The sequence below is a fragment of the Mauremys mutica genome, chromosome 1, assembly GCF_020497125.1.
Source record: "Mauremys mutica isolate MM-2020 ecotype Southern chromosome 1, ASM2049712v1, whole genome shotgun sequence".
Lineage (NCBI taxonomy): Eukaryota > Metazoa > Chordata > Testudines > Geoemydidae > Mauremys > Mauremys mutica.
Genome location: NC_059072.1, coordinates 313,833,919 through 313,861,019, shown reverse-complemented (window position 1 = coordinate 313,861,019; position 27,101 = coordinate 313,833,919). Strand labels below are relative to the sequence as shown.

The following is a 27,101-nucleotide window of genomic DNA, read 5'->3' as shown; positions in this document are numbered from 1 at the left end:
TACAGAGTGCAGTCTGGGTCTTTTGTCCTCTCCCAACCTCTTCTGGGAGGATGCCAGATAAAATGCTTACTCCCACACTGAGTATTCAGGTGGATTAGCCACAGAGAGCAATCATCCTCCATCACCCGCCTGAATCCTGAGTGTCTTCTGTAAGCCGGGACAGAAGACTTGTTAATGGTCTGGTATGCAATACATGCACACACGTGATCTGGGAGTGGCAGATTCCATTATTAGCGCACTCTGAGCTACAGAGCCTAAATAGGCCCTTGAAGCCCTTGTACAGTACTAGGGGAATCTGTGATTTTCCTAATTGCTGCTAAACCCTACAGCTCAATGTGAGAGGAGAGCGGAGAAAGAATAATGCTGTCTTGGGTGGAGGAGCAGGGAAGTGATCATTCCAAAGAACCAAGCCCACTACTGATTGAGGCTAAGGATTCTCTTGCAGTCTAGGGCCGCCCAGAGGATTCAGGGGGCCTGGGGCAAAGCAATTTCGGGGGCCTCTTCCATAAGAAAAAGTTGCAATACTATATTCTTGTGGGGGCCCCTGCAGGGCCCGGAGCCTGGGGCAAATTGCCCCACATGCCCCTCCCTCTGGGCAGCCCTGTGCAGTCTTCAGATCCATGCATATCTATCTCCCTAAATACACAACTCACGTATTTTAGCTGTGCACTTTGTTGGAGTATTTGTCATAATCTTATAAAACTATATGTACATAATTCACTAATGCAATGTGAAAATAATATTGACAAATATTTTCAACCTTCCATTAAAAAATCAGGCCATATTTATAATAAAGTCATTATCTGGAAATATGAGAGAACCTGTAATGAAGGAGAACATTTATAGTACAGTAGTTCAGCTGCATGGTTTTACTGAGTCCTACAGTACTTAACAGGATGATGTAAATTGCACTATAACTGTTCTAACTTCATTACAAAGTAGCTTTTAGCCCAACCTAAACATTATACACCTGCAGTTTTAATTTTGGATGTCTAAAGTTATGTTCCTAAAACTATATTTTGGTCCCTATTACAAGAGGCCTGGTTTTCAGAAGTGATGTCCAAACATAGTCAGTAGAAGCTGCAGGTTCTCAGCATATTTGAAAATAAGTCACTTTTATTAAGGTACCTGAATATGGAATTAGGCACTCAAATTTGCAAATGTTGTCCATAATCATTTATTATATAAGTGCGGCAGGAAGTAGTAGTAGTAATTCAGTACATGAAACTCTTACCTCTTAACCAGCACTGAATCAATGCAATATGGTATCAGAAGGCGTTGTGTTACCAGGAGTTACAACGAGGATGAGGTATAAAATTAAGGTCCTGAAAGTGCAAATAACTAATTTTCAGTTTGCTGATTATTCAAAAATATTGGGGAAAACAATTGGTTTGGGTTGAACCAATTTTTTTCTGGATTTTTGGTGAATCAAAAAAGTTGGAAAAATTTTGTTTCAGGTCAAACAAAACCTTTCATTTTAATCTGAAACAAAATGTTTCATTTTGAGCATTCTTAATAAAAGCAAAGGAAATGAAGGGCAAGAGTCACAAAAATAGAGGAGGAAGAGGTGGTGATGCTGCCTGCCCCCTTCTTTATGTAATAGCCCCATGGCTAAGGCACTCACTTGGAAGGTAGGAGACCTGGGTTTGAATCCCAGCACTGGAGCCCAGGTGTTCCACCTCACCCAAGGTGAGCGCCCCAACCATCAGGCTATAGTCTTTCTTACTCTTTTTTTCTGGCCCAATGACTATGCAAGCATTGTGGACAAAGTGGAACAGCTTCAAAAAGAGAGATTGAGAGAGACCCACCGCACAATGCTGTATAGCCTGATGGCTGAAGTGAAATAGAGGCCACTCCAGAACAGCCAATAGCCCAGTCATTAAGGTCCTCACCTACAGAGCAGGGATGTATAGCGTTAATAAGATAATTAAAAACAAAAATGCCAACAGCCATAGGAATGAACAAGATATATACTCTTCCTTCCTCACACATTTCTAGCCATGACTAGGACAAAAGTGACTAGTGATTTCAGATGCCTGAATTTTTGGGTGCCCATGTTGAAACACCTTAATTTTGAGAAAGTACTGAGGTGCCCAACTTGGGACACTTCAATGGAACCAGATTTTCCCAGGTGGGCGACCTGGGAAAATCTGGTTCCATTGAAGTGTCCCAAGTTGGGCACCTGTTAATTGAGGATAAAAGAGAAGTCAATTTTTAAAATCTTGGATCCTGTTATTTCTCCCAGAGTATAGGGTTGCATCCCAGATCATCTTGACAAATAGCCATTCATGGACCTATCCTCCTTATTTAATTATTTTTAGAACCCAGTTATACTTTTGGCATTCTTCTTCAAGTAGTGTCCCTATATGTGCTCCACTGTAGGTGTATCTGCACCCCCGTGCCTAGCAAAGATACATCTACAGTGGAGCAGCCATAGGGACACACGTCTTTAAGAACCATCGTTACAGCACAAGGTGAGTAACTTCTTCACAATATCCCTTGGCAATGAGTTCCACAGGTTGATTGTGCATTGTGTGAAGAAGTTCTTCCTTCTTCTTTGAGTAGAGTCCCTATGGGTGTTCCACTCTAGGTCCACTTGTGCCCCGTGTGTGTCAGATCAGAGATTTTAAGTAGCAGTGTCTGTTTGGCCCATGCATGGACCCCCCACAGCCTTGTGCCTTCCACCGAGATTATGTAGAGTTGGATAGGTGAACCACTCTCAGTTTCTTCTCAACTGCCTCGGCCTGAGACGGAGCTGCAGCAGCATCTGAGTTGAGCTTATCTTAACTGTAATTTTCTATCATTCTTAATAGTTAGTGTTAATTCTTCAAGTTTTCTTTGTGTTGGTTAGTGGTAGTAATTTTATAATTTAAAAAAACTTTAAAAGATTTTACTTATACTTTTAGGATAAGGACCATTGTCCCTCCATCTGTTTTTCTTTGTTTCTCCCCTTCAGGGGAGCGTAAACCCTGGGAGGGTGTCCACAGTTCTCCTGGGTTTAAATGTTGCCTTTCATGCTGAGAGGCTATCTCAAATCAGTGAGTTCACTGCCTTGGGGAGTCACATATTCCCCAAAAGTGTAATTTTTGTTTGCAATTAAAGTTGAGGGCCAGAAGGAACTGGGAACTTTCTTACATCTCCTCATGATGAAGAGTTTGCTTTGATCAGCCTCTGACTCCAACCAGAGTACTCTGCCCATATAACAATCTCCAAACAAGTCAACTGCTTCCACCTCCTCGGTGCAACACTCCCCTAGAGCATCAAAGAGGAAATCCCTGGAATTCTCTCAAAAGGACTCTAGAAAGCAGTCCTGCTTTGGCAACTACTGATCTCCGACTTGGTACCCACAAGGCTGCAGGTTCTTCAGCTACTGTGACCACAAGCAAGCCTAGGATTCTAAAGGTTCCTGCTCTGAAAGATGGGTACCATCAGGTGATTGGACTGGCACAGAGAAGACTATCAACTCTTCTAACAACAGAGTCTACTAGGACCTCAGTACGCAGCACTTTGGCTCTGCAAAAGACCAGACCGACACCTACTGATCATTCATCATAGTGCATGAGACCTTTGGTACCATCAGCACCTTCTGCCACAGTTACCTCTGCCCAGCTTGTCTCATTAGTACCGTCCACTGTTTCAGTACCTCAACAGTTTCAATTTCCTCAGGACTTGGCAGTAACAGAAACACCTGAATCTCTCATTCGGTACCGACCCACTTGCAGTACTGACCCACCTCTCAATCCCTGAAGATTTGCCCAGTACCGACTGAGTCTCTGCCTTTCTCTATAATTGCTCCACCTCTACTAAGTGATGATGATGATGAGGAAGACAATGGGGATGTTTCCTCAGTCTCCCACATTTCTATCCAGCACTCTCCCTTCCATTATCAAGGAAGTCTCTATCCTGAGACCTCTAAGGAGTTGGGCAATCCTTGTGAGTCATTCTCCACCTGGCTGATATGGCCACCTTTGGGTGCCTCCACCCTTGCTCAGTGGCAGTATTGGGACCATTGCATAGCTTATCTCAAGGGCCCCTACTGTTTCTCGCCAGGAGAAGAGCAGGCAGTCCCCACCAGCCTCCCTCTCTAGTGTTCCTGATCCACAAGAGGAGACCTTTGAGGAGCAGGAAGTGAGATTGGACAAAGCGAATACCTCTACAACTAATATCTCTTCCCCCACCTCAGATGAAGCTGTCATGCCTCCTCCACTGTCTTTGGCTGATGATTATAAACAGTTCCAGGACCTCATTAAAAAGATAGCAGACTCTTTGCAAATTCCACTGGAAGAGGTCACAGCATAAATTACGTGACATTCTGCATACTTCATCATCTGCCTGCATCGCACTACTTATTCATGAGGAATTGATAGACCCTGCAAAAATAATTTGGCATAGCCCAGGTCCAGTACCACCCACCTATAAGAAGGCAGATAAAAATATTATGGTCTCTCCAAGGACTCTGAATTTGTGGTTGATGCTGAGAATGATCATGGCAGAGATCATGATACTAAATCGGCTCCATACAATAAAGACTTAAAGCATCTTGACTTGTCTGGGTGTAAGTCATTCTCACTGGCTACCTGACAATTAAAGATTGCCAATTATCAAGCCCTCGTGGTGAAATACAGCTGTACTGACTATTCAAAGTTGAATGCATATATTGAGCATCTTCCAACAGACCAGAGGGAGCAGTTCCAGGTGATCATCTTTGAGAGTCAACTGCTCACAAAAACATCTCTGCAGGCCTCTCTCTGGGTGCCGCTGATATATCTGCTCATTCTATCTCCACGGCGATAATCATGAGGCGGGCCTCCTGGCTTCAGATCTCTAGTTTTCTAAGGGAGGTCCAAAATACAGTTGAGGACCTTCCTTTTGACAGATTGAAGTTGTTTGTGGAAAAAATGGATGAATCCCTGCATACCTTAAAAGACTTTAGAGCCACCTTGTGCTCTCTGGGAATTTAGAATTCAGTAAATCCCAAACGGCACAGAGATCTCATCCCACCAGCAACTTCTCAGGCATGTCCTTCACAACCCTCAACTTCAAAATACCAATTTGGATGGGTTGATCAAGGTGCTCAGTTAGCATCCCCATTCTGATCTGCTGCAACGATCTGCATGTCTGCCTCATTTCGGTGACCGCCATTTTCATTTCCATCAGAACTGGGAACATATCACTGTGGACAAGTAGGTGTTGGAAATCATTTCAACAGGATACTCCATCCACTTTACCTCCCTCCCCTCATACCAACTCCTTCCCTATCCCTTGTGAGGGACCCCCTCACAAGCACCATTTGCAACAGGAAATTGACTCTTTCTTGAATCTGGGTGCTATAGAACCAGTTCCCACATAACACAGAGGGAAAGGATTTTATTCCAGGTACTTCCTGGTTCCAAAAAAAAATGGTGCTTGGAGACCTATTCTAGAGCCAAGATTACTCAACAGATTTGTAAAGATTCAGAGGTTCAGAATGGTAACTCTTGCTGCAATAATTCCATCATTGCACCAGGGGACTGGTTCTCAGCCCTCAACCTTCAAGATACTTACTTCCATATAGCAATCCACCTCTCCTTCAGAAGGAACCTACACTTCACTCTGTCTCAAGAGCACTTTCAATACATGGTGCTCCCATTTGGTCTCTCATCTATGCCCAGAGTATTCTCAAAAGTTCTTTCTGTGGTATCAGCTCATCTTCGCAGACAAGGAACTCTGATTTTCCCATAACTCAATGATTGCTTGCTCAAAGGTCAGTCCTTCAATGCAGCTTCAACGGCCACTGAGAAGGGCATAGACCTGTTTCTTAGACTGTGCTACAATTAAACATCTGAAAGTCTGCCTTAACCCCCGAGCAAGGTCCGAAGTTCATAGTAGCTTACCTCTATGCATTAACGGCTAAAGCATTCCTCCCTTCATACAGGTTCATAACCTTAGCCAATTTAGTCTCTACAATCCAAGTCAGCCCTCACTCATGAGCCAGAAATTGTCTCCAGCTATAAGAACGGCCATACTGGGTCAGACAAAAGGTTCATCCAGCGCAGTATCCTGTCTTCCGACAGGGGCCGATGCCAGGTGCCCCAGAGGGAATGAACAAAACAGGTAATCATCACATGATCCATCCCCGGTCGCCCATTTCCAGCTTCTGGCAAACAGAGGCTAGGGACACCATCCCTGCCCATCCTGGCTAATAGCCTTGATGGACCTATCCTCTGTGAACTTATCTAGTTCTTTTTTGAACCCTGTTATAGTCTTAGCCTTCACAACATCCTCTGGCAAAGAGTTCCACAGCCTGACTGTGTGTTGTGCGAAAAAAATACTTCCTTTTGTTTGTTTTAAACCTGCTAACTATTAAATTCATTTGGTGACCCCTAGTTCTTGTGTTATGAGAAGGAGTAAATAACACTTCCTTATTTACTTTCTCCACACCAGTCATGATTTTATAGACCTCTATCATATTCCCCTCCCCAGTCATCTCTTTTCCAAGCCAAAAAGTTGCGGTCTTATTAACCTCTCATCATACAGAAGCCGTTCTATACCCCTAATCATTTTCTGAACTTTTTCCAATTCCAGTATATCTTTTTTGAGATGGGGTGATCACGTCTGCACACAGTATTCAAGATGTGCATGTGCCATGGATTTATATAGAGGCAATTCGATATTTTCTGTCTTACTATCTATCTTTCTTAATGATTCCCAACATTCTGTTTGCTTTCTTGACTGCTGCTATGCATTGAGTGAATGTTTTCTGAGAACTATCCACAATGACTCCAAGATCTCTTTCTTGAGTGGTAACAGCTAATTTAGACCCCATCATTTTATATGTATAGTTGGGATTATGTTTTCTAATGTGCATTACTTTGCATTTATCAACACTGAATTTCATCTGCCATTTTGTTGCCCAGTCACCCAATTATGTGAGATCCTTTTGTAGCTCTTCACAGTCTGCTTGGGACTTAACTATCTTGAGTAGTTTTGTATCATCTGCAACTTTTGCCACCTCACTGTTTACCCCTTTTTCCAGATCATTTATGAATATGTCGAATAGGACTGGTCCCAGTAGAAACCCCTGGGGGACGCCACATTTGCCTCTCTCCATTCTGAAAACTGACCATTTATTCCTACCTTTTGTTTCCTATCTTTCAACCAGTTACCGATCCATGAATATTGGGATATATGGCAGCTGGCACCTTTGTAATAAATCACATGAGACTTCACATGCACAGCCTCCAAGGGGGCTCAGGACTGTTTATTCACCAAGCAAACACAAGATCCCTCTCTACTTCTTTTTCTTAAGAACGTTCCCATCACAGAAATATGTAGAGCCATGACTTGGACGTCCATTCATACATTTGTTACTCATGCCGCAGCTTTTGATGCCATATTTGGCTCTCCTGTTCTATCTTCAGTACTACACTCAACTCCAAAGCCACACCCCTACACAGAGTGGAGAACCGATAGTTCTCTACTCAAAGAAGAAGAGAAGGTTACTCACCCTGTCCAGTAACTGTTTCTTTGAGATGTCTCTCTCTATGGGTGCTCCAATACTTGCCCTCCTCCCCTCTGCTTTGGAATTCTTTACAATGGGTTCTACAGTAGATAACTGAGGACAGTTTGTCCATGCAGTTCTTTATAGCCTTGGGGCAGGGCATGAGCCTGTGGGCAGTGCATGCCTGGGCTGAATGGACCCTGCTACCTAAAATCTGCAATCTGAAGCACCTAGGGAGCAAGCACACCTAGGGTGGAGCACCTTTAGGGGGATACATCTCAAAGAACCACAGTTACTGCACAGGGTGAATAAACATCTCTTACGTTTGTTTTTAAACCTGCTGCCTATTAATTTAATTAGGTGATCCCTGGTTCATGTGTTATGTGACAAGTAAATGTTATGTGACTATCAGTAAATCATATGAATAAATGTTATAACAATAACTAATAGTGATGATTGCATGTGTGGTTGTTTCAAAGTTGTCCATGAAGCACCAATAAAGTTCACATGTTTTCTAAGGACTCAGCATTACATGTCAATCCTGAGTACTATGGTCACTCTGCTTCCTCTGGTTTAGAGACCAAGGTCACCCATCTCTGATACAGTCAGTTTCTTCATGCTCTGAGTGTCTCACATCTGATACCAAGATGATAATTTCTTTGTGGCGCAGCCGTCTGGTACCATTGGGCAGACTGTTGTTGCAGTTTTTATTTCAAGTTGTTTAGACTGTAATGTCACAGCCTGGAAGCTTTCTTTTAATTCAGAATTGAAATACTTGATTTAGTAACTTTTAATTTGTAAGAGTGCAAAAATCAAAGTGAATTGATGAGAGATGCTTTATTGTACTTCACTATTAAAGATGTCCTTGCACCTTAAGCTGAAATTGTGTGGGCCATAGTCCATAATATAAAACAGTACCTCCAGTTATTAGGGGGGGAAATACAAATGATGAAGTCACTTGATGAAGAACAACATCTCTTTCAGCTGGCATGGTGACTCAATTCACTGTCAGCTCAGTGCTGCCACATGTTCTGCATCAGTGACTTAGTGACGGATTTCCAAACCTCAATCCAGCTAGTTGTAGACATTGCTTTTGGTGAAAGGAGAGGTGGAAAAAATCAAATTGGATGTCATCTTAGCATAAATAGCCTTTTACAGCTTTGATTAAGAGTGAATATTGACTGTTCCTCAGTCAGAAAGAGCCTGTGATATTTCCAAGCCTTTTCTTCCCAGGTGTTGTCTTTTTGGTGAGGTACTTATGGAGATTTTGTATCAGACAGCTTTGGAGATAATTAAGTGGAAAATGAATGGAATAAAAGAGCTTCTACCACACTTATGTAGTAACTTTTTTCCTACAAAGTGTCATAAGGATATTTAGTAAATCTGTCTAGAACATGGTACTGCTTTAAAAGTTGGAATATCTTACTATATATCAGTGGTCTGCCTCCAATCTGCACAATAAGGTATTGATCTGATGGGAATTTACTATCTTCCAAAAAGCCAGGCTAGCAGATCCATATAATCATCTCCACATTTGTGATAGCATTTCCGAAAAGAGGTGTAGTTTGATCAAAGATGGATGGATTTAGCAAAACATACAGCATTAGGTTCTTCCTGTGCTACCTGAAACAAGTAGGTATGGAACCAATTTATTGTGCATAATTTATTTCAGCCCCTGCTGAAATTACTTACACTCTTTGAAATTCCTCAGATATATAGTCAATAGGGAGCTCTCTGCATACATTTGCTTTCCTACGTGTTTCAGTTGAATCAGATATACAAAATGTAGCACTCGTGGACATTTTGTAGATTTGTGAGAATTCCTTGGGGACTTCGGGTCAAGTCTAAAATAAATTAGTTGATTGTACTGATCTTTATTTATTATTAGTAGTAATATTTTATTTATTTATTTTAATTAATTAATATATTTGTGTCTGATAGTACACACAGTGTCTTAGGGGTTGAGCTTACACTTTACAAACTAATTATTAATCTATGTATAATTTAATATAAGTTACTAATATGTTAAATCAGTTTTTCACATTGTTTCAGAAGGCTGTGTGTGGGAACACACAACAGAATGGAAATCACATATAAAATAATCTGAGCGCTGTATGCTGCATATTTGTCAGATGTATTGTACATTGGATTCCCTGGATTTTGTAGAGAAATAAGAATATAAAAACTGGCAACAGTTTAGCAGCTGCTGTAGAGAGATGGATGCTCAGGTTTTCAAATAAGTGTGCAGGTAGTTGCACAGACAATTGCATATCTAATTTGCATTTGTAAGCAACACCATTTTTTGCAAACCACTGGTAATTTATATGCACAAGTCAAGGTAACTGTGCGTTCAAATTAAGCATACAAATTCTCATTCTCTGCTCTGTAAATTGAGTCCACTCTGTATGCAGGTATGTAAATATCTGTGTGTGCAAATATATGGCTCACATTTTCAATTACTAATGTTTTTGGATGCCCAACTTGACACTTTTAAAGGGGCCTGATATTCAAAAAGTGCTGAGCAACCATCCTCTGAAAATCAGCCACTTTAAAGTGTCTTAAGGTGGGCATCCAGAACTCATGGCACATCAGATCACAAGTCACTTTTTAAAATTTAGGCCACAAATAATTAAATAAAATGTACATATATTTATTCATAGACTGGTCAAACTTTTCAGACCCTCCCACTTTAATTGCATATTGTTTATTTTACTTATAATAAAAGTAACAATTACTATAATGTTTTATGTTATTTTTCACTAATAAAATGTCATTGGGAAAATTGTGGATTGAATAAGAATAAGGCATATAGAGGACACGATAAAACAGGTGTTTAATACTATTTGGCAGAAAGGTGGATCTGAAACCTCAGCCACAGAAATTCAAATAATAGATGTTCTGCTGACTTGGCAGCACTGAATTTTCTGAGTTTTTTGCCTTTTGTTCCTTTAAAAGGGCAGCTTAGATATAAGCCTGAATACACGTTAGCTAAATTAACATCTTTAGACCTGACTGGTTCCTTTGGAGCCATTATGGACTATTATTTCAGCCATCTATGGACTGAGAAATCTCTGAGCAGGACTCTTTACAGTAGCAGAGATATTAGTGTTTGAGTCAAGAATCCATATACTAAACTGTGTCCAAAAGGGCCTAGATGTCACAAATTGTAATATTAAAGTCCCTAAATATAAACTTATACAAACACCCATAAAGCCAGGGGCCAATATAGCTAAGGTTGAGGTCAGTACCGTAAAATGGTCTATCATAAATGTGATCATACTGTATTTCTAAAAGGTATATTTTGTCAAGTAGCAATATCTTCATTTTAGAGATCTGTAAATACATAATTATATTCTTCACTTGTAAAATATATGTACACAATATTTCCATATGCCTAGGTATTAATGTGGGCATTAGAATACATTTCCAAAGTATTTAAGAATAGAAATAACAATCTCATTCTTCCTTTCTAGCTTGTAGGAGACATAGCTTGCTTAGTTTATAGGATTTATTTGTTTCTGTGTGAAAGAGAGTGTGTATCTGTGTATGTAAAGAACTTATTCAGGACAAAGTAAGTCAAAGAAAGGAGTATTGAGTTAATTCTGAAAGTGGTGAGGTACACAGACACACTTTTGTAGAAGTTCCAGAGACTTGGTCAAGCTGCTGTGAAAGTTCTGTTTCCTGCACTCTCAAATCTCCCCCTTTTAGTCAACAATTTTATTTTTCCGTTGAAATTAGCTGTTGTGGCCGTTCATGCTCATGGAGCGTAAAGCGATCTCTTAGACAGCTAGCATTATTCCTATGGAGGAACAGAGATTTTTAGACTTGACTATTAATGGTGGCAACCTGTATGTGGCAACCTGTATGCTGCTATGTTTTATACCATTTAGAGTATGTGTCTCCACTAGGAGCTGGGGTGTGATTCCTAGCTGGAGGAGACATATGCACACTAGCTCTCATCAAGCTAGTGCACTAAAAATAGTGTAGCTGCAGTTGCACATGCAGCAGCAGGAGGGAGTAGCGGCTCTGAGTACACACCTGTCCAGACCCCGTGAGTATGTACTTGGGTAGCTAGCCCAAGCTGCTGCCTTTGCTACCATGGCTACACTACAATTTTTGGCAATGAGTGCTAGCATATTTCTCCTGGAGGTGGGAACCACACCAGAGTTCTGACTGTAGACATACCAACAGAGCTTTATGAGGTGTAGCTTCATTACTAGATAGGAATCTCAGTAATAAAGTCTGGAAGCCATAAATATGGGGGTTATTATGGCTGTGTATTGGAGCTAAAATGTATACTTTGGTAACTCTGTTTGGGACAGTGACTGTGTCTAACTCTGTCTGTACAATGTGTTGTATAATAGGGCTCTGAACCTGAATTGGGTTGTGGATGCTACCACAGCATAAAAGTTTAATAATAATAATAATTAATAATAACAATCAATTACTAAATGCTTGCCCTGAATTCAGTTCTCAGGCTTTGCAAGCAAACACCACTCTTAGTTTTGAATTCAGTTAACTCCAACAGCTAAAGGGAATAATTCCTGCCTTTTTCCAGAGCCCCCTCTTTTCTTTCCTCAATAAACCCTGCCCCTGTTACAGTAAATATAAGATAAAGTCTCTGGTGTTCTTGGAGCTTGTTGGGGTTGAAAGCAGGGATAGGCAGGCTGCAGGGAGGGCATTCACTAACTTCATTGGTGTGTAAATATCCTCTGTCTGTGATTCTGGAATATATTGCACTCAAAGCCATCTTTCATTCACCTTAATGTATTTATCCTCAAAATAACCCTGTGATGTATGGAAATAGTATTATCCTTTTTAAAAACTGGAAGACCAAGGCACAGAGAGTTTAGCATTTTTAGCAATGCTATAGCACTGCTAAAATAAAATATAGAGAGAAGTATTCATTGCTCAAATTTGAGTGGTAGTGTTTTGTTGACTTCATTAAACAAAATAAAAAGGCTTTGGACACTGTCATGTAAATCCTACCAATAACTTTGCTCTGTACTTTAAAATGTAACGAGTTTCTTAAAATAAACATTCTTTACATTTAATTCCCAGGAGAATATCTCTGGCCACTCCCAGACAGCTTTATAAGTCCTCCAACATGACTCAGCGCTGGCAGCGACGAGAGATTTCTAACTTTGAATACTTGATGTTCCTCAATACTATAGCAGGTAAGGTTCTAACTCTTTAATCCCTCATAATATGTTTATGTTTGTCAAAATCTTGAGTGCCGTGACTTGATAGAATATATTTATCCCTCTGGAATTCAGCTGCAGTTTTATGATAGATTCTGAAACACTCACATTAAATTTTATCAGAAAACGCACAACCTATCACTGAGGGTTTAGATTCATTTATTGTTGTGAAGGTTGTTCCTTGCTCTGCTTCTGCCATTTCCTCTGCTGACAGCTTTGTCTGAAGCTTTATTAGAGTCAACAAACCATTGCCAGAGTGTGTCTGGAAATAATAATGGGAAAATGTAATTTCACTACTTCGTCATTCTCAGCAACAGCAACTAGACAGCAGAATAACAACAGTATTCCGCCTAGTACAGTTGTCACCTGGATTGTGGTATGATTAGTTTACAGCATCTTTTCTCTTTTAGTTCTTTGTACTGAATTATTATATCAGGTATTTAAAATGATAAATAACTTCCATAGATATTAATTCTTTATTAGTAAAATAAGAGTTTTTCTGGCAGTCGTCACTAATTGAACAGTAATCGTGGCAATCCCACTTCCATCTTCCTGTTTTCTATATATTGGCAACATTTCTGATTTGAAATGTAAAAAAGAGGCAGCTTTCTGAATGATATACAAAAAATGTACCGAATATTGGTCACTGTTATTTCTCCAGCAGCATATCATATAAATTGCTCATGAATCTCACCATAGGGAAACTTTCTCATGTATCCCACAGCATTGAGCTCTAATTGGGAATAAAATTAACTCCACCAAGCATATCAACATCACTTTGTACTCCAGTGTTGCAGTTGACACACCATTTGACTTACTTTTCATTTTCATACTTAAGATGGTCCTCCCTAATATGTTCCTCAGGCCAGAGAGCTGAAAGAACTCATGTATCTAAAACCAGGTTTAACACCTCACCTGTTCTTTTCCTCTGACTAGAACTGAGTGAATTTTTTCACACCAATAATCTCTTTGCCAAAAAAATGCCAACCAAAACCATTCACAAATCCAACATGAATTCACCAAATAATTTGGGCTCCAAATTTTTTTTTTTTGGGAGGGCTAGAGTCACAAGGAGACATAGGCACCATTCACAAAATCACTGGAGAAGAAAAAATGGTGGTTATGCTGTGTGGCCCTTTTGCCCAATAGTTCAGTGATTAGAGCCCTTATCTGGGAATCCCAGGATCAAATCCCAGTTCTGCCAGACGTGAGGCAGAGACTAGAACCCAGATCTTCCACCTAACCACTAGTGCCCTAACCACTAGGCTATGGGAAGATATTATGGAATAGGTCTCAATCTTTCCTGTTGAAATTTTTCCATTTTCTTTGTATAAATAATTAAATATTAACTGGAGTAGGGAATGGAACCTGTGTGTCCCCTTTCCCAGGTGGGTGCCCTAACCACCAGGCTCTAGAGTAATTCTCTCAGTATCTCTATGATTCAATAAATATTTAAATATATATACAAAGTACTCCAGCTTCAATAGAAGAGATTGAGAGGCCCCTGTGAGCTATTGAAGTGTTATCATGATATAGCTGGAAAACCAAGACACAGAGTGTAAGTAGCTTGCCCTGTGCCATGCAAGAAGGTCTGTTGTAGAACTGAGAATCTAACTAGATATCCTGAGTCCTAGTCCAGGTCATTAACCACAAAACCATCCTTCCTCCATAATTTCCTTCTTATGTTTTTAGTATCACTCTGTCAACAGTTTTTGTAAATAACATCTGTTTCTAGCCCCTTTGAATCATAGAATCATAGGACTGGAAGGGACCTTGAAAGGTCAACTGGTCCAGTCCCCTGCATTCATGGCAGGACTAAGTATTATCTAGACCATTCCTGACAGGTGTTTGTCTAACCAGCTCTTAAAAATCTTCCATGATGGAGATTCTACAACCTCCCTAGACAATTTATTCCAGTGCTTAACCACCCTGACAGTTAGGAAGTTTTTCCTAATGTCCAAACTAAACCTCCCTTGCTGCAAGTTAAGCCTATTGCTTCTTGTCTTATCCTCAGAGGTTAAAAAGAACAATTTTTCTTCCTCTTCCTTGTAACAACCTTTTACGTACTTGAAAAGTGTTGTTATCGCCTCTCTGTCTTCTCTTTTCCAGACTAAACAAACCCAATTTTTTCAATCTTCCCTCATAGGTCAAGTTTTCTAGACCTTTAATCATTTTTGTTGCTCTTCTCTGGACTCTCTCCAATTTGTCCACATCCTTCATGAAATGTGGTGCCCATGTGGTCACAATATTCCAGTTGAGGCCTAATCAGCGCAGAGTAGAGCGGAAGAAGCACTTCTCGTGTCTTGCTTACAACACTCCTGCTAACACATCCCAGAATGATGTTCACTTTTTCTGCAACAGCATTACACCGTTGACTCAGATTTAGCTTGTGATCAACTATGACCCCCAGATCCCTTTCCGGAGTACTCCTTCCTAGGCAAAAACAATGAGGAGTCCAGTGGCACCTTGAAGACTAACAGATTTATTTGGGCTCAGTGGTTTGAGCATTGGCCTGCTAAACCCAGGGTTGTGAGTTCAATCCTTGAAGGGGCCACTTAGGGATCAGGGCAAAAAATTGGTCCTGCTAGTGAAGGCAGGGGACTGGACTTGATGACCTTTCAAGGTCCCTTCCAGTTCTAGGAGATTGGTATATCTCCAATTATTATTATTATTATTATAAAAAAAACCACTTATTCAGATGCATGGAGTGAAAATTACAGATACAGGCATAAATATATATTCGCACATGGAGAGAAGGGAGTTACCTTACAAGTGGAGAACCAATGTTGAAGGCCAATTCAGTCAGGGTGGATGTGGTTCAATACCAAGAGAGGGAAAATTGCTTTTGTAGTGAGCCAATCTCCCTGGGCATTCAATAACAGATTTAAAAGTAGCCATTCTTCAACAAAAAAACTTGAAAAACAGACTTCAAAGAGAAACTGCAGAGCTACAATTTATTTGCAAACTTAACACCATCAATTTGGACTTGAATAGGGACTGGGAGTGGTTGGCTCACTACAAAAGCAATTTTCCCTCTCTTGGTATTGACACCTCCTCATCAATTATTGGGAGTGGACCACATCCACCCCTGAATCGGCCTTCAACATTGGTTCTCCACTTGTAAGGTAACTCCCTTCTCTCCATGTGCCAATATATATTTATGCCTGTATCTGTAATTTTTCACTCCATGCTTCTGAAGAAGTGGATTTTTACCCACAAACGTGTATGCCCAAATAAATCTGTTAGTCTTTAAGGAGCCACCAGACTCCTCATTGTTTTTGTGGATACAGACTAACATGGCTACCCCTCTGATACTTGCTTCCTAGGCAGTCATTTCCCATTTTGTATGTGTGCAACTGACTGTTCTTTCCTAAATGGAGTACTTTGCATTTGTCCTTATTGAATTTCATCCTATTTACTTCAGCCCATTTCTCCGATTTGTCCAGATCATTTTGAATTTTAATCCTATCCTCCAAAGCACTTGTAACCCCTCCAAGCTTGGTATCATCTGCAGACTTTATAAGTGTACTCTCTATGCCATTATCTAAATCACTGATGAAAATATTGAACAAAACCAGACCCAGAACTGATCCCTGCCAGATCCCTCTTGTTATGTCCTTCCAGCATGCCTGTGAACCACCGATAACTACTCTCTGGGAATGGTTTTCCAACCGGTTTTGCACCCACCTTATAGTAGCTTCATCTAGGTTGCATTTCCATAGTTTGTTTATGGGAAGGTCATGCGAAATGGAATCAAAAGCTTTACTAAAGTCCAGATATACCATGTCTAACGCTCCCCCCCAACATCCACAAGGCTTCTTACTCTGTCAAAGAATGATAGTGGACACACTCCAAAGCTCCTTTTTAAAGCATATTCTTGATAAATCACTGTACATTATTAATCAGTTTTGAAACGCCCACTCATTTATGCTTACAGATATCATCATCACATCCAGACTTGGAAGACATGATTATGTCTGAAGTGGTATAGAAATCAGTGATACTTATACTGACAGTTGTCTCCCACAATAGACAAGCTCCAAACTTCAAAGACCTCTTTAAAGTATCCCAAAGGTTTCCAGTAAAGTTGTTGTTTAACCTGTAGGTAAAGACTACCTCTGCTAGACAGGCTTTTTTTTATTAGGGTACGTCTACACTACGGGATTATTCCGAATTTACATAAACCGGTTTAACAAAACAGATTGTATAAAATCGAGTGTGCGCGGCCACACTAAACACATTAAATCGGTGGTGTGCGTCCACGGTCCGAGGCTAGCGTCGATTTCTGGAGCATTGCACTGTGGGTAGCTATTCCGTAGCTATCCCATAGTTCCCGCAGCCTCCCCCGCCCCTTGGAATTTCCGGGTTGAGATCCCAGTGCCTGATGCGGCAAAAATCATTGTCGCGGGTGGTTCTGGGTAAATGTCGTCAGTCACTCCTTCCGCTGGGAAAGCAACGGCAGACAAGCATTTCGTGCCTTTTTTCCCTGGTTTGCCCTGGCAGATGCCATAGCATGGCAATCATGGAGCCTGTTTAGCCTTTTGTGACTGTCACCGTATGTGTACTAGATGCCGCTCACAGAGGCGATTCAGCAGCGCTACACAGCAGCATGCTTTTGCTTTTGCATGATAGCAGAGATGGTTACCAGCCATATTGTACCATCTACCATGCCATAAATTGGTAATAAGATGATCGTGGCTACCAGTCCTTTTGCACTGCACCATCTGTTGCTGTCATAAGTGCCCCTGGCTGCTCTTAGCCAGGGGCGCAAAAGCCAAAATTGGGAATGACTCCCTGAGTCAATCCCTCCTTTTTGGTATCTAAAAATAGAATCAGTCCTGCCTAGAATATGGGCAAGTGTACTAGAGAACCACTGTATCATAGAACCAGAGAGCACAGCTGCTCTGTGTCAGATCCTGCAGAAATTATGAGCTGTATGCTATTCACAGGGAGTGCTCCTGCAACAACCCCACCTGTTGATTCCGTTCTTCCCTCAGCCTTCCTGGGCTACCGTAGCATTGTCCCCCCACTTGTGTGATGAAGTAATAAAGAATGCAGGAATAAGACACAGTGACTTGTTAGTGAGATATGAGTGGAAGGCAGCCTCCAGCTGCTATGATAGTCCAGACAGGACAGTAAGGAGTGTGTAGGAGAGGAGCCCAGCATCCCTCTGCTAGTCCAGGGGCAATTGAATCTTTTCTTTACACATGAAGGGTGGGGGCTGATGGAGCTCAGCCCCCTGTTGCTATGATGACAATGGTTATCAGCCATACTGTACCATCTACCAGGAAAAATTAGGGCCAGGCGCCCTTGATCGACCTGACGGATGCTAGTCAGCATGGTTACCAGTCCTTTTGCACTGCCCCATGTGCCAATAGGCTGATGATGAGGACGGATACCAGCCATATTGCACCATCAGCCATCCATAGCGTGGGGGGAGCAAGGATGTTGGTGTTGAGTGCTGCACCATCGCGTCTATCTGCAGCATTCAGTAAAGATAGGGTGACATGTAAAAGAGTCAAGAGAGGATTGTTTTCCCTTTCACTTCTGAGGGGGGGTGGGGGGTGCGTAAATTGCCTAGCTATGCCCTGACCCACCGCGGACACTGTTTTTGACCCTAGAAGCATTTGGAGCTCAGCCAAGAATGCAAATGCTTTTCAGAGACTGCAGGAACTGTGGGATAGCTTGAGTCCTCCAGTCCATGAGCGTCCGTTTGATTCTTTGGCTTTCCGTTACGCTTGACACGCAGCAGTGCGCTGAGTCCCTGCTATGGCATCTGTCTGGAGATTTTTTAAAAATGATTTTGAATTTCGTCTTCTGTAACAGAGCGCTGATAGAACAGATTTGCCTGCCCTTACAGCGATCACGTCCGCATCGTCCATGCGGGAGCTCTTTCTTTATTTTGATTTTTAACTGCATCACCACACGTGCTGATCGGAGCTCCACGCTGGGCAAACAGGAAATATTCAAAAGTTCGCGGGGCTTTTCCTGTCTACCTGGCCACTGCATCCGAGTTCAGATTGCTGTCCAGAGCGGTCAGTGGTGCACTGTGGGATACCGCCCGGAGGCCAATACCGTCGATCTGCGGCCACACTAACCCCAATCTGATATGGTAATACCGATATTAGCGCTACTCCTCTCGTTAGGGAGGAGTACAGAAACCGGTTTAAAGAGCCCTTTATACCGATATAAAGGGCCTCTTAGTGTGGACGGGTGTGGTGTTAAATCGGTTTTACGCTCCTAAAACCGGTTTAAACGCCTAGTGTAGACCAGGCCTTAGTCATTTGGGTGGGGACTTAAGGAAGGTTTCCCTGTAATTGGTTTCACATCATTCAACTCCCTTGTAACAGTGTGGCCCTACGTTTACACTCTAGATACCCAGCTGCTACTGAATGCAAGATTTGAAGAAATACTGGTTTGTTTTTCTTATTTTTGCTTGTCTGTGTGCTTCTGTTATCTTCTTAACTTTTTTTGAACACAGAATTGATCGCTACTTTGGTGGTGTCTTTTTGTGATGTGACACACCTGTATTCACCCAGCTGTGAACTCATCAAATTTCTGAAAGCTTGCAAATTCTGTCTGCCTCAGGCTATGTCTACACTACACAGCTTTCAGTGATGTGGCTGTGTCTCTTCAACCGTGCCACTAAAAGTCATGCAGTGTAGGCGCTGTTTGTCAGCTCTCCTGCAGAGAAAAAACATCCACCCCAACTAGCGGAGTTTGCGTTGTCAGCAGAACAGCGCTCCTGCCAACAATACGCTGTTCACACTGGTGCTTGTTGCAGCAAAACTTTTGTCTTTCGGGTTGGGGGTGGGGGTTTAACACTTCTGAAAGACAAGTTTTTTCGTTCAATTGCCAGGGTAGACATAGCCTCACAATCTCACTGTGCAATAGATGCAGTGCTTCTTGTCTAACCAAATGTTTCCCACATTTTGCTGATTAATATCCAACTTTAATTAAGCCTTTCTGTAATAGACATTCAAACTAAAATTTAGATAAGGGATGTTTCATCTGCATGTAATATTGCCTAACCTGTGTAAAGATCTAGGTCTTCAGAAGAAGATAAGCTATGTTCCCTGATCCTTTTGGTCAATCTTGAATTGACTAATGTATTTCTTAACTCTCTCACCCTTGCTGATGACGTCTTGATGCCATACATGTTAACACAATTTGTATTTTCCATGTGGGGAGCCAATGTGCTGATTAGTGAAAGATTCAAAGAAGACCATAATGCATGTTATGTTAAATGAATTCCCTTCATTAGCTCCTGTGCACACTACCCAGAGTAGGATGTGAAGAGGGTGTTAAGCAATTAATGTTTGAGGAGCTTTCCCATATCATGCAGAACATTAATTAAAGCTGCTCCTTCTCTGAAACCTGTCTGCATTGCTTGGAACTACTGCCAGAGTCTTCCTTAATGATCTACAAATTCTCTAATCACTTTTCCAAGTTGGGTAATATTAGCCTTTGTGCTGTGCTGGAAATGCGCCCCCCAACCCCACAAAGATACCTAAGAAAAGGCCAGATCCCTCCTACGGGGCTGGGAGCAAACACTAGTGTTTTCTTTGTTGAAAATGGCTCATTCCAGCCTTCATACACTGTAGTGCTATCACCTCTTCTAATAGTCCTATAACTCTTGCGACATGATAAATCTTCTTTAATCTCTTCTATAACAGCTGTCTAATGGTGCAAAATTATTATGAACTAGGCGTGGCCTTCCATGCAAAGTACATATGAAAACCCAGAAATGCATCTGCATCATCGTGAAATAATATTTATCTTGCTTTCTTACATTTTGAAAGTTCATTTAGTAAGTAGCAAAACTGTTAATTTATAGAATACATTTCAGTTCCAAAAGCTGTTACATTCTCTGCCTTCTCTTCTGCTGCTCATAGACTGTTCTCAGTGTTTTGTTTTGAAAGAGAGAATAAAATTTATCTTTGACAGCCTAATCAACTGCTCAGTTCAAAAAGAAACTGCCTACAAAACAATGCACTTGCCTACAAAACATTTTCCCTACGTTGAAAACAGTAGGGATGATAACTGTCCAAATGCACAAGTTTCAAGCAAAAGGTATATCAAATGCTGGCAGGAGAGCACCTTCAACAAGCTATGTGAGTCAGTCAATTAAAACAAAATGTGGTGTGTGCAATTTCATGGGCAACTTTGGAACATTTAATATAATTATAAAATCTTGTGGTAAAGATGATGTCTTGCTAAATAGAGATATTGCATATTTTATTTGCTTTCTCTCTGAAAGTGTGATTTCTAACACTCTCTTTTACTTTTAGATTTATAGTCCTTCACAGTGGGAACAAATATAAAATATTGGTTTTAACGGTGTAAGCTTTTTTACCCAGAATGTTCATGCAGACAGTGATGGGCTAGTTTTAGACCATTAGCTGTTTGTTTAAATTGCACCATCCTGTTTAATATCCTCATCTTTAACCACTGAGAGATATACCCCCCATTAATTCTTTTTTTCTGTCACTGTGCATCTGCTAACTGACTTGTTCATTTCATCTGAGTCACACGTTAGCCACTTAAGAAGCATGGATGTTTGCCAAATTGTATCCTGGTAAATAGTTCACAGCTCTTTTCGTTATATTTCCTCTTCTCACAAACAATAGATTTCAACTAGCAAGTATTTTTGTTACTTCTTTTGTCCACTCTTTTGTAGCTTATCCTTCTTCCTGCCATTATACCAATTTTGGCATCTAGCACTTTATGAAACCATAAGAAATCATCCACATGTTCTCATATTATCCTTCATTGCAATCATTCAAACACAGTAGCATTGGGAACTGCTGGATACATTCACCAGTGGGATTTCTGACACAAACCCATTTCCTTTCTCTTGACATCTGTGAGACTGTCCTTTCACATAAGATCTCCTTTGCCCACTTGTAATACTGTTAGCTTTGGATAATTGGTTGCTGTCTCTGCAGCAGAATCACTGAACCAAACACCAAAATCTACAATTCGATCCTCTACTCTCTCCTTGATGAAACAATATGCCTGTCTTCACGTTCTCAGTTCCTAGCTATTGCATAATTTCCTAATCAATTCTTCATATACTGATTATTTTTCGTTGAAACGCCTTCATTGTGCCACTTTATTTCTTATCTGTAAGTCTGCCTATCACCTCCTCTGAAACACTGTCCACTTTCATCTTTAACTCTGCTTCTCTTACAATCTTTACTCAGATCTTAATCACTGTCTGTGTCAACTATTGTAGTTCTCTCTTCCTAAATCACTGTTCTCTAAGCCTAAGTAGTCCAGAACACTCGCATTCAAGGACACGTGATTTCCATAACTTTCTCTGGCTTCCTGTCCCTCTGGAAATTCAATTCAAAATTGCCCTCTTCATTTTCTAAAATCTCCAATGTCTTGTTTCAACCTGTCTTTGTAACCTCCAAGCTGCCTATTTTCTTGCCTTTTTATTCTATTTTAAAGATCTTCACCTCTTCCCTGCCCTCTCTTCTGACTTGAGTATATTTCATCATGCTTACAGCTCTGTTTTTTTTTTAACGGAGTTTGGATTTTTACCCCCCGAAGGTAAACACTGCACTCTGCTATTTATCAATCAGTCTCAGTTTTATACTCTCTGTGCCCCTGGTTTTTGTCCTAGTTTTGTAGACATAAGCCTTCCTGGCCAAACTCCGTCCAACCCCTTCTCAAGGATTCCTTAGTTTTGAAGCAGTAGAAGGAGTAGTAACTATGCTAATTGACTTGGTGTTCTTTCTCCAGATTCACAGGAAAACAGGCCTTATGATATAGTAACAGAATGTATGTAAACTGAACACTCTAGGTGATACAACAACAAAAAAAGTGTTTTCTTACTATTCTCACTTGGTAAGAATATAGGTGGGGGGAACCTTTAAAATAATCAAAGATACAAGAATCAGAATTGGGGAGAGAGTGTTATAACTACAAATCTGTGCTGAGGTCTCTCTGTGGTGCCCAGGTTTTAACGTGTTAAATTTGAAATCTAATTCCCAGACTTTTAACTGATTTACATACCTTAAAAAAAGCAGAAATTACCATACATTTTTTTTTAAATTCCCTGTATGCCATGGCGTCTAACAAATATGGGGAGTAATTATGTACAGAGTTCCTTTTAAATGATTTCCTGTAAGGACTGGGGATTATTCTTTTTTGAAGGTTTCTTGGGGAAAATGGTACATCCAGGTAATGAATGTAGACCAACTTCTACCCCCTTCCTCTTTTTTCTCCTGTTTAGCATTTTCCACTTTTTTACCCTGTGATGTACAAGCCCTCACTGGTTAATTATGTATATATTTAGCTACTGCATGTGTTGGGCTTATTATTGTCATCTAATTAGATGTAACTCAAACTGCTTGCTTCTAGAAAAATCATTAAAAATTCTTTCCTAATGACCTAGAGATGACAAAATGTCTGTAAAGTGTGAAGAAGCAGACAAGCACAGGAACATCGCTCTTAAAGAGTGTTAATCCAGATGCTGCAATCATCTAATTAAACAATATTTTGCTGTCATTAACATTTTCACCACGGAATTGCAGTTATAATTTCTTTGTCAGCTGTCTCTAGATCACTTTACCTTCAAAACTAAAGTGCCATATAAAAACATTAAATTGGATGGTTTAATTAAAAAGTTTTTTTTAATAAAGAAACATATCCAGTATTTCTGAGATCTCATTTACTGTACCTCAGTTTTATTGTTCAAGTAGATTAGTGTCATAGGCTTGCAATATTTAATATTCAGTCTTTAACATTAATCTCTAAAAGCTTAGCTGGTGAAAAATCTGCAACTGCTGAAAAGGTACAATGTCTACCAAAAGCAGTACAGGTTTATGTTTTATAATTCAACAAAACAGTAGCAATTCTTGTGTACAAACACCAAACAAGTGGTATTATGATGAAATATTGTCTGCTCTTTATAGTCAGTAAATGATAATAGCAGGATCAAAAGCAATCAGGAGACTGTTCCTTGTGGAGTTAAAACAATGATATTTATACATGTTTAGAATTATGGATATATTATCCCATAATACCACAAAATCACTGTTGTCCATCCAGATATCCATAAATAGAGTACCTATAACATCTTGTACATACTATGTCTACATTCACAATGTATATTAACATTCATTTACCCAATTTATTTTATATTTATAATAGTATAAAATTGTTGAATTAATATTGAATAACATTTTATAAATAATAACATTTATACCAGCCATGGTTAGTGTTTATACAGTATTTTATATATTCAACTACTTTACAAATATTAACTAATACAACACACCAGAGCGAGGGTGAGACAGAAATATTATCCTCCCCGTTTTACAGATCAGAAACAAACAAAAAAAGATTAAGTGGCTTGCCCAAAACCACATGGCAAGTCATAACCCAAGTCTCCTGATTTACGATTCGTTGCTTAATCCGCTAGGCCATACTACCTCTTAGTGAATATGTATAAATAAATGTTAGAATAAATTATATGAGTGATTTATGGATTCAATAGTTAAATTATTTTATTTTAAATATTTTATCATTTATTGTAGTCTTGCTCCTTGAGTTGCTTTATGGTATGGCATTATTATACTCTTCTTCATTTATGAAAGAACAACCCATACAGTGGTATTGAAGTACAGAGAGTTCAGAAGAAAGCAGGGAGAAAGATTCCTGTGATGGCATCAGGCTCAAACTGCTAACCATTTCATGCCAGTAGTCCCATTGGCTTCAATCAAGGTTATGATATGAGAAAACAACATCAGCACGTTTATTTTAAAATAATAAAATCCTTTGCAGTTCTACATAACCTTTCTTTTAAAACTATAACTTGTTTCCAAAAAGAACTAGATAAGTTCATGGAAGACAGGTCCATCAATGGCAACCCCATTCTCTGAGTGTCCCTCGCCTCTGTTTACTTTGCCGAAAGGTGGGAGTGGACAATAGGGGATGGCTCTCTCAATGATTGCCTGTTCTTTTAATTCCCTCTGAAGCACCTGGCGTTAGCCACTGTTGGAAGACAGGATACTGGGCTAGATGGACCATTGGTCTGACCCAGTATGGCTGTTCTTATGTTCCTATGTTCTCATTTGAGGATCTCCAAGATCTTTACTAATATTAATTAATTAAACCCTTTTAGGGAGGGGAAATTAATATCCCATTTTACAAATGTGGAAAATGAAGGCACAGTAAAGTCAAGCAACTATACCAGGGTGTTACTTCAAAACTTTGGCAAAGGCAAGGACGAAAAACTAAAACTATTAATACTCATTCCTTTGCTTTAGCCACTGAACACCTTTCCCCTCTCTCCTTTATGCTGATAATTCTTGAATGCTTCTTGAATCATATGTTTGATAAATGTTCATTTGCTCTAGGAGTATTATAAGAACATATATTCACTGATGTAGTAATTGTTGAGATTACGTGAGAACTGTATTTGTATTTATTTCCTCTTTATTTATACTTTGCACATATATAGGTATTAGATCAATTTTCCTTTCCAATTTCTATTTGTAGCTAAATTAATTTTATATTTTCTGATATAACACTGATTTATTAAAAGTACAAAATAAGAACACAAAAACTGTTAATACCTACTTTTATTGGTATCAGTGAGACTGTATGTAAAAATAGAGAAATGCTTGTTGTTCATCAACATTCATTGAAAAAATAGGGTGTTTGTGGAGCAATGAAAGTTTTATATTTCACTAAAGCAGACATGATTTTTCTGTAGAACTGCCCAGAACAAGGAAGCCTGTGTTTCCCTGTGCTGGGTTTTGTATCCCAGGAATCTGTCCAAAATCTGGAAGGAAGCAGTTAGTGAGACAGGGCTGTAAATCTGCAGCAGGACTGGGAATTGTTAACGTAGGTTATTTCAGTCTGTTAATTTAATACATACATACACACACGTGTATTTATTACATGATTTTTTTTAAAGAATCATGTTGCATATTATGTGATTCTCAGTAAGTCAATATGGTAGCTGGTGCAGGATTAAGGGACTTGTGTTTTTTAATGTTTCATATAATTGAGGGTTTTTTTTTTACTACTGCTAGCTACTAGTTGACATGGATATAAGGTTCTTTCATATTTACCATCTTCTAGTTGGCAATTCATTCAGAATTTCCAATTGATTGATTTTAACTGCAAATTATTGTTAGAAATTGGATCTACAAATTGACTTTGCTAATTTGAACTGTTTACTTGTGGTAATGGGGATTTGTTTCTTAGATTTAGGGGAGATGCCTTGGGGGTAGAGTTAAGTTCAGTCTTTTTGAGGAGATTTTTCATCTTGACAATAGTTAGGAAGTAACATTAAAACAAAATCCACCCACCCATCTCAACGGATGGGAAACTCGATGGGGCTGGTGGTGACCAGATGATGGGAGGAGGAGAATACATGCTGGGGAGATGGAGGGGTATTCCCTCTTCCTCCTGAGTCTTAGCTAATCATTGACCAGCTGTGGGAGAAAGGGAGCTGATTGGCCCCTCTCCTTCCGTTAGTTTAAACCCTAATCCTGGCCATGTGGAGTCTCTCTTTGCTTTATTTCAGCAACCGCTCTCCCTCAGCATTCTGGAGGTGCAGCCAAGTTAAATAGGAATAAAGATTTAGTAATTTGTGGTAGCGGCGTTAGTTCATCGCAACTTGTGGTCAGTTTCCAGTGTGGTTTAAATGATTCCCAAAAGTAAAAGACCTAGGATTTTGCTGATGAGCCTTGTGCTCATGGGTTATGGGGAAACCTTAATCTTCACAGGATGAGGTCCCCCTTTAATACCCTCTGTCCCATTCGTGAGATTGGGGGTGAGGGTGGTAGGTCTCCATTGAGTGAGTTGAGTCCTGGGATAGGCAGATGAGAAGCTATCCTGAATTATGGATTATATGATAGGACCCCGGAACCACTTAAAGTGCCTGGTGTGTGAGAGTATGTGTGACAGGAAGCATAGGGCTCCTCCCCTACATTAAGTTTAATGACGTTGTGGGCTGCTGCTTAAAATCCATTCCTGTGTCTGTTCTCATTTGCCACCATGCCCAGATCAACATTATTGTAATAGAAGTTTGGTTGATATCTTGGGTTACAACACACTCATGCACACCCATACATACCCTCCCTCCCTCCCTCCTTCCTTCCCTCCTTCCATTCAATGCTTTAGATTAAACTACAGCTTATAGTATTGACATTACTTTGTGTATGTAGTCCAGATAGTTCTCCACAATGTTCTTCCATGATTTAAGTCCAACGTGTAGAGGATAATATATAATTTATTAAGGCTCTAATCACAAGCCTAATACCCAGCCTGAGTAGATGGGCTGGATGCTGGACATATACTGGGGACAAGGAGTGGAGCACAGTTGTCTCTGAATTGAGAAGCAAGCACAGAGCTGCCTTGCAGAAGCTACTTAAACCTGCAGGCTGCAGGAGCCT

The 27,101-nt window shown here is 40.2% G+C and overlaps 1 protein-coding gene across 6 annotated transcripts in view; it reads left to right on the top strand.

The window, feature by feature from the left end:
- Positions 1 to 27,101, top strand: part of NBEA (neurobeachin) — an 842,868-nt gene that overhangs the window by 681,981 nt on the left and 133,786 nt on the right. For all 6 annotated transcript variants that reach the window (XM_045015913.1, XM_045015904.1, XM_045015899.1 and 3 more), the window contains one exon: positions 12,542 to 12,657. In XM_045015913.1, coding sequence (XP_044871848.1) covers positions 12,542 to 12,657 — 116 coding nt within the window. The remainder of the gene's footprint in view (positions 1 to 12,541; positions 12,658 to 27,101) is intronic.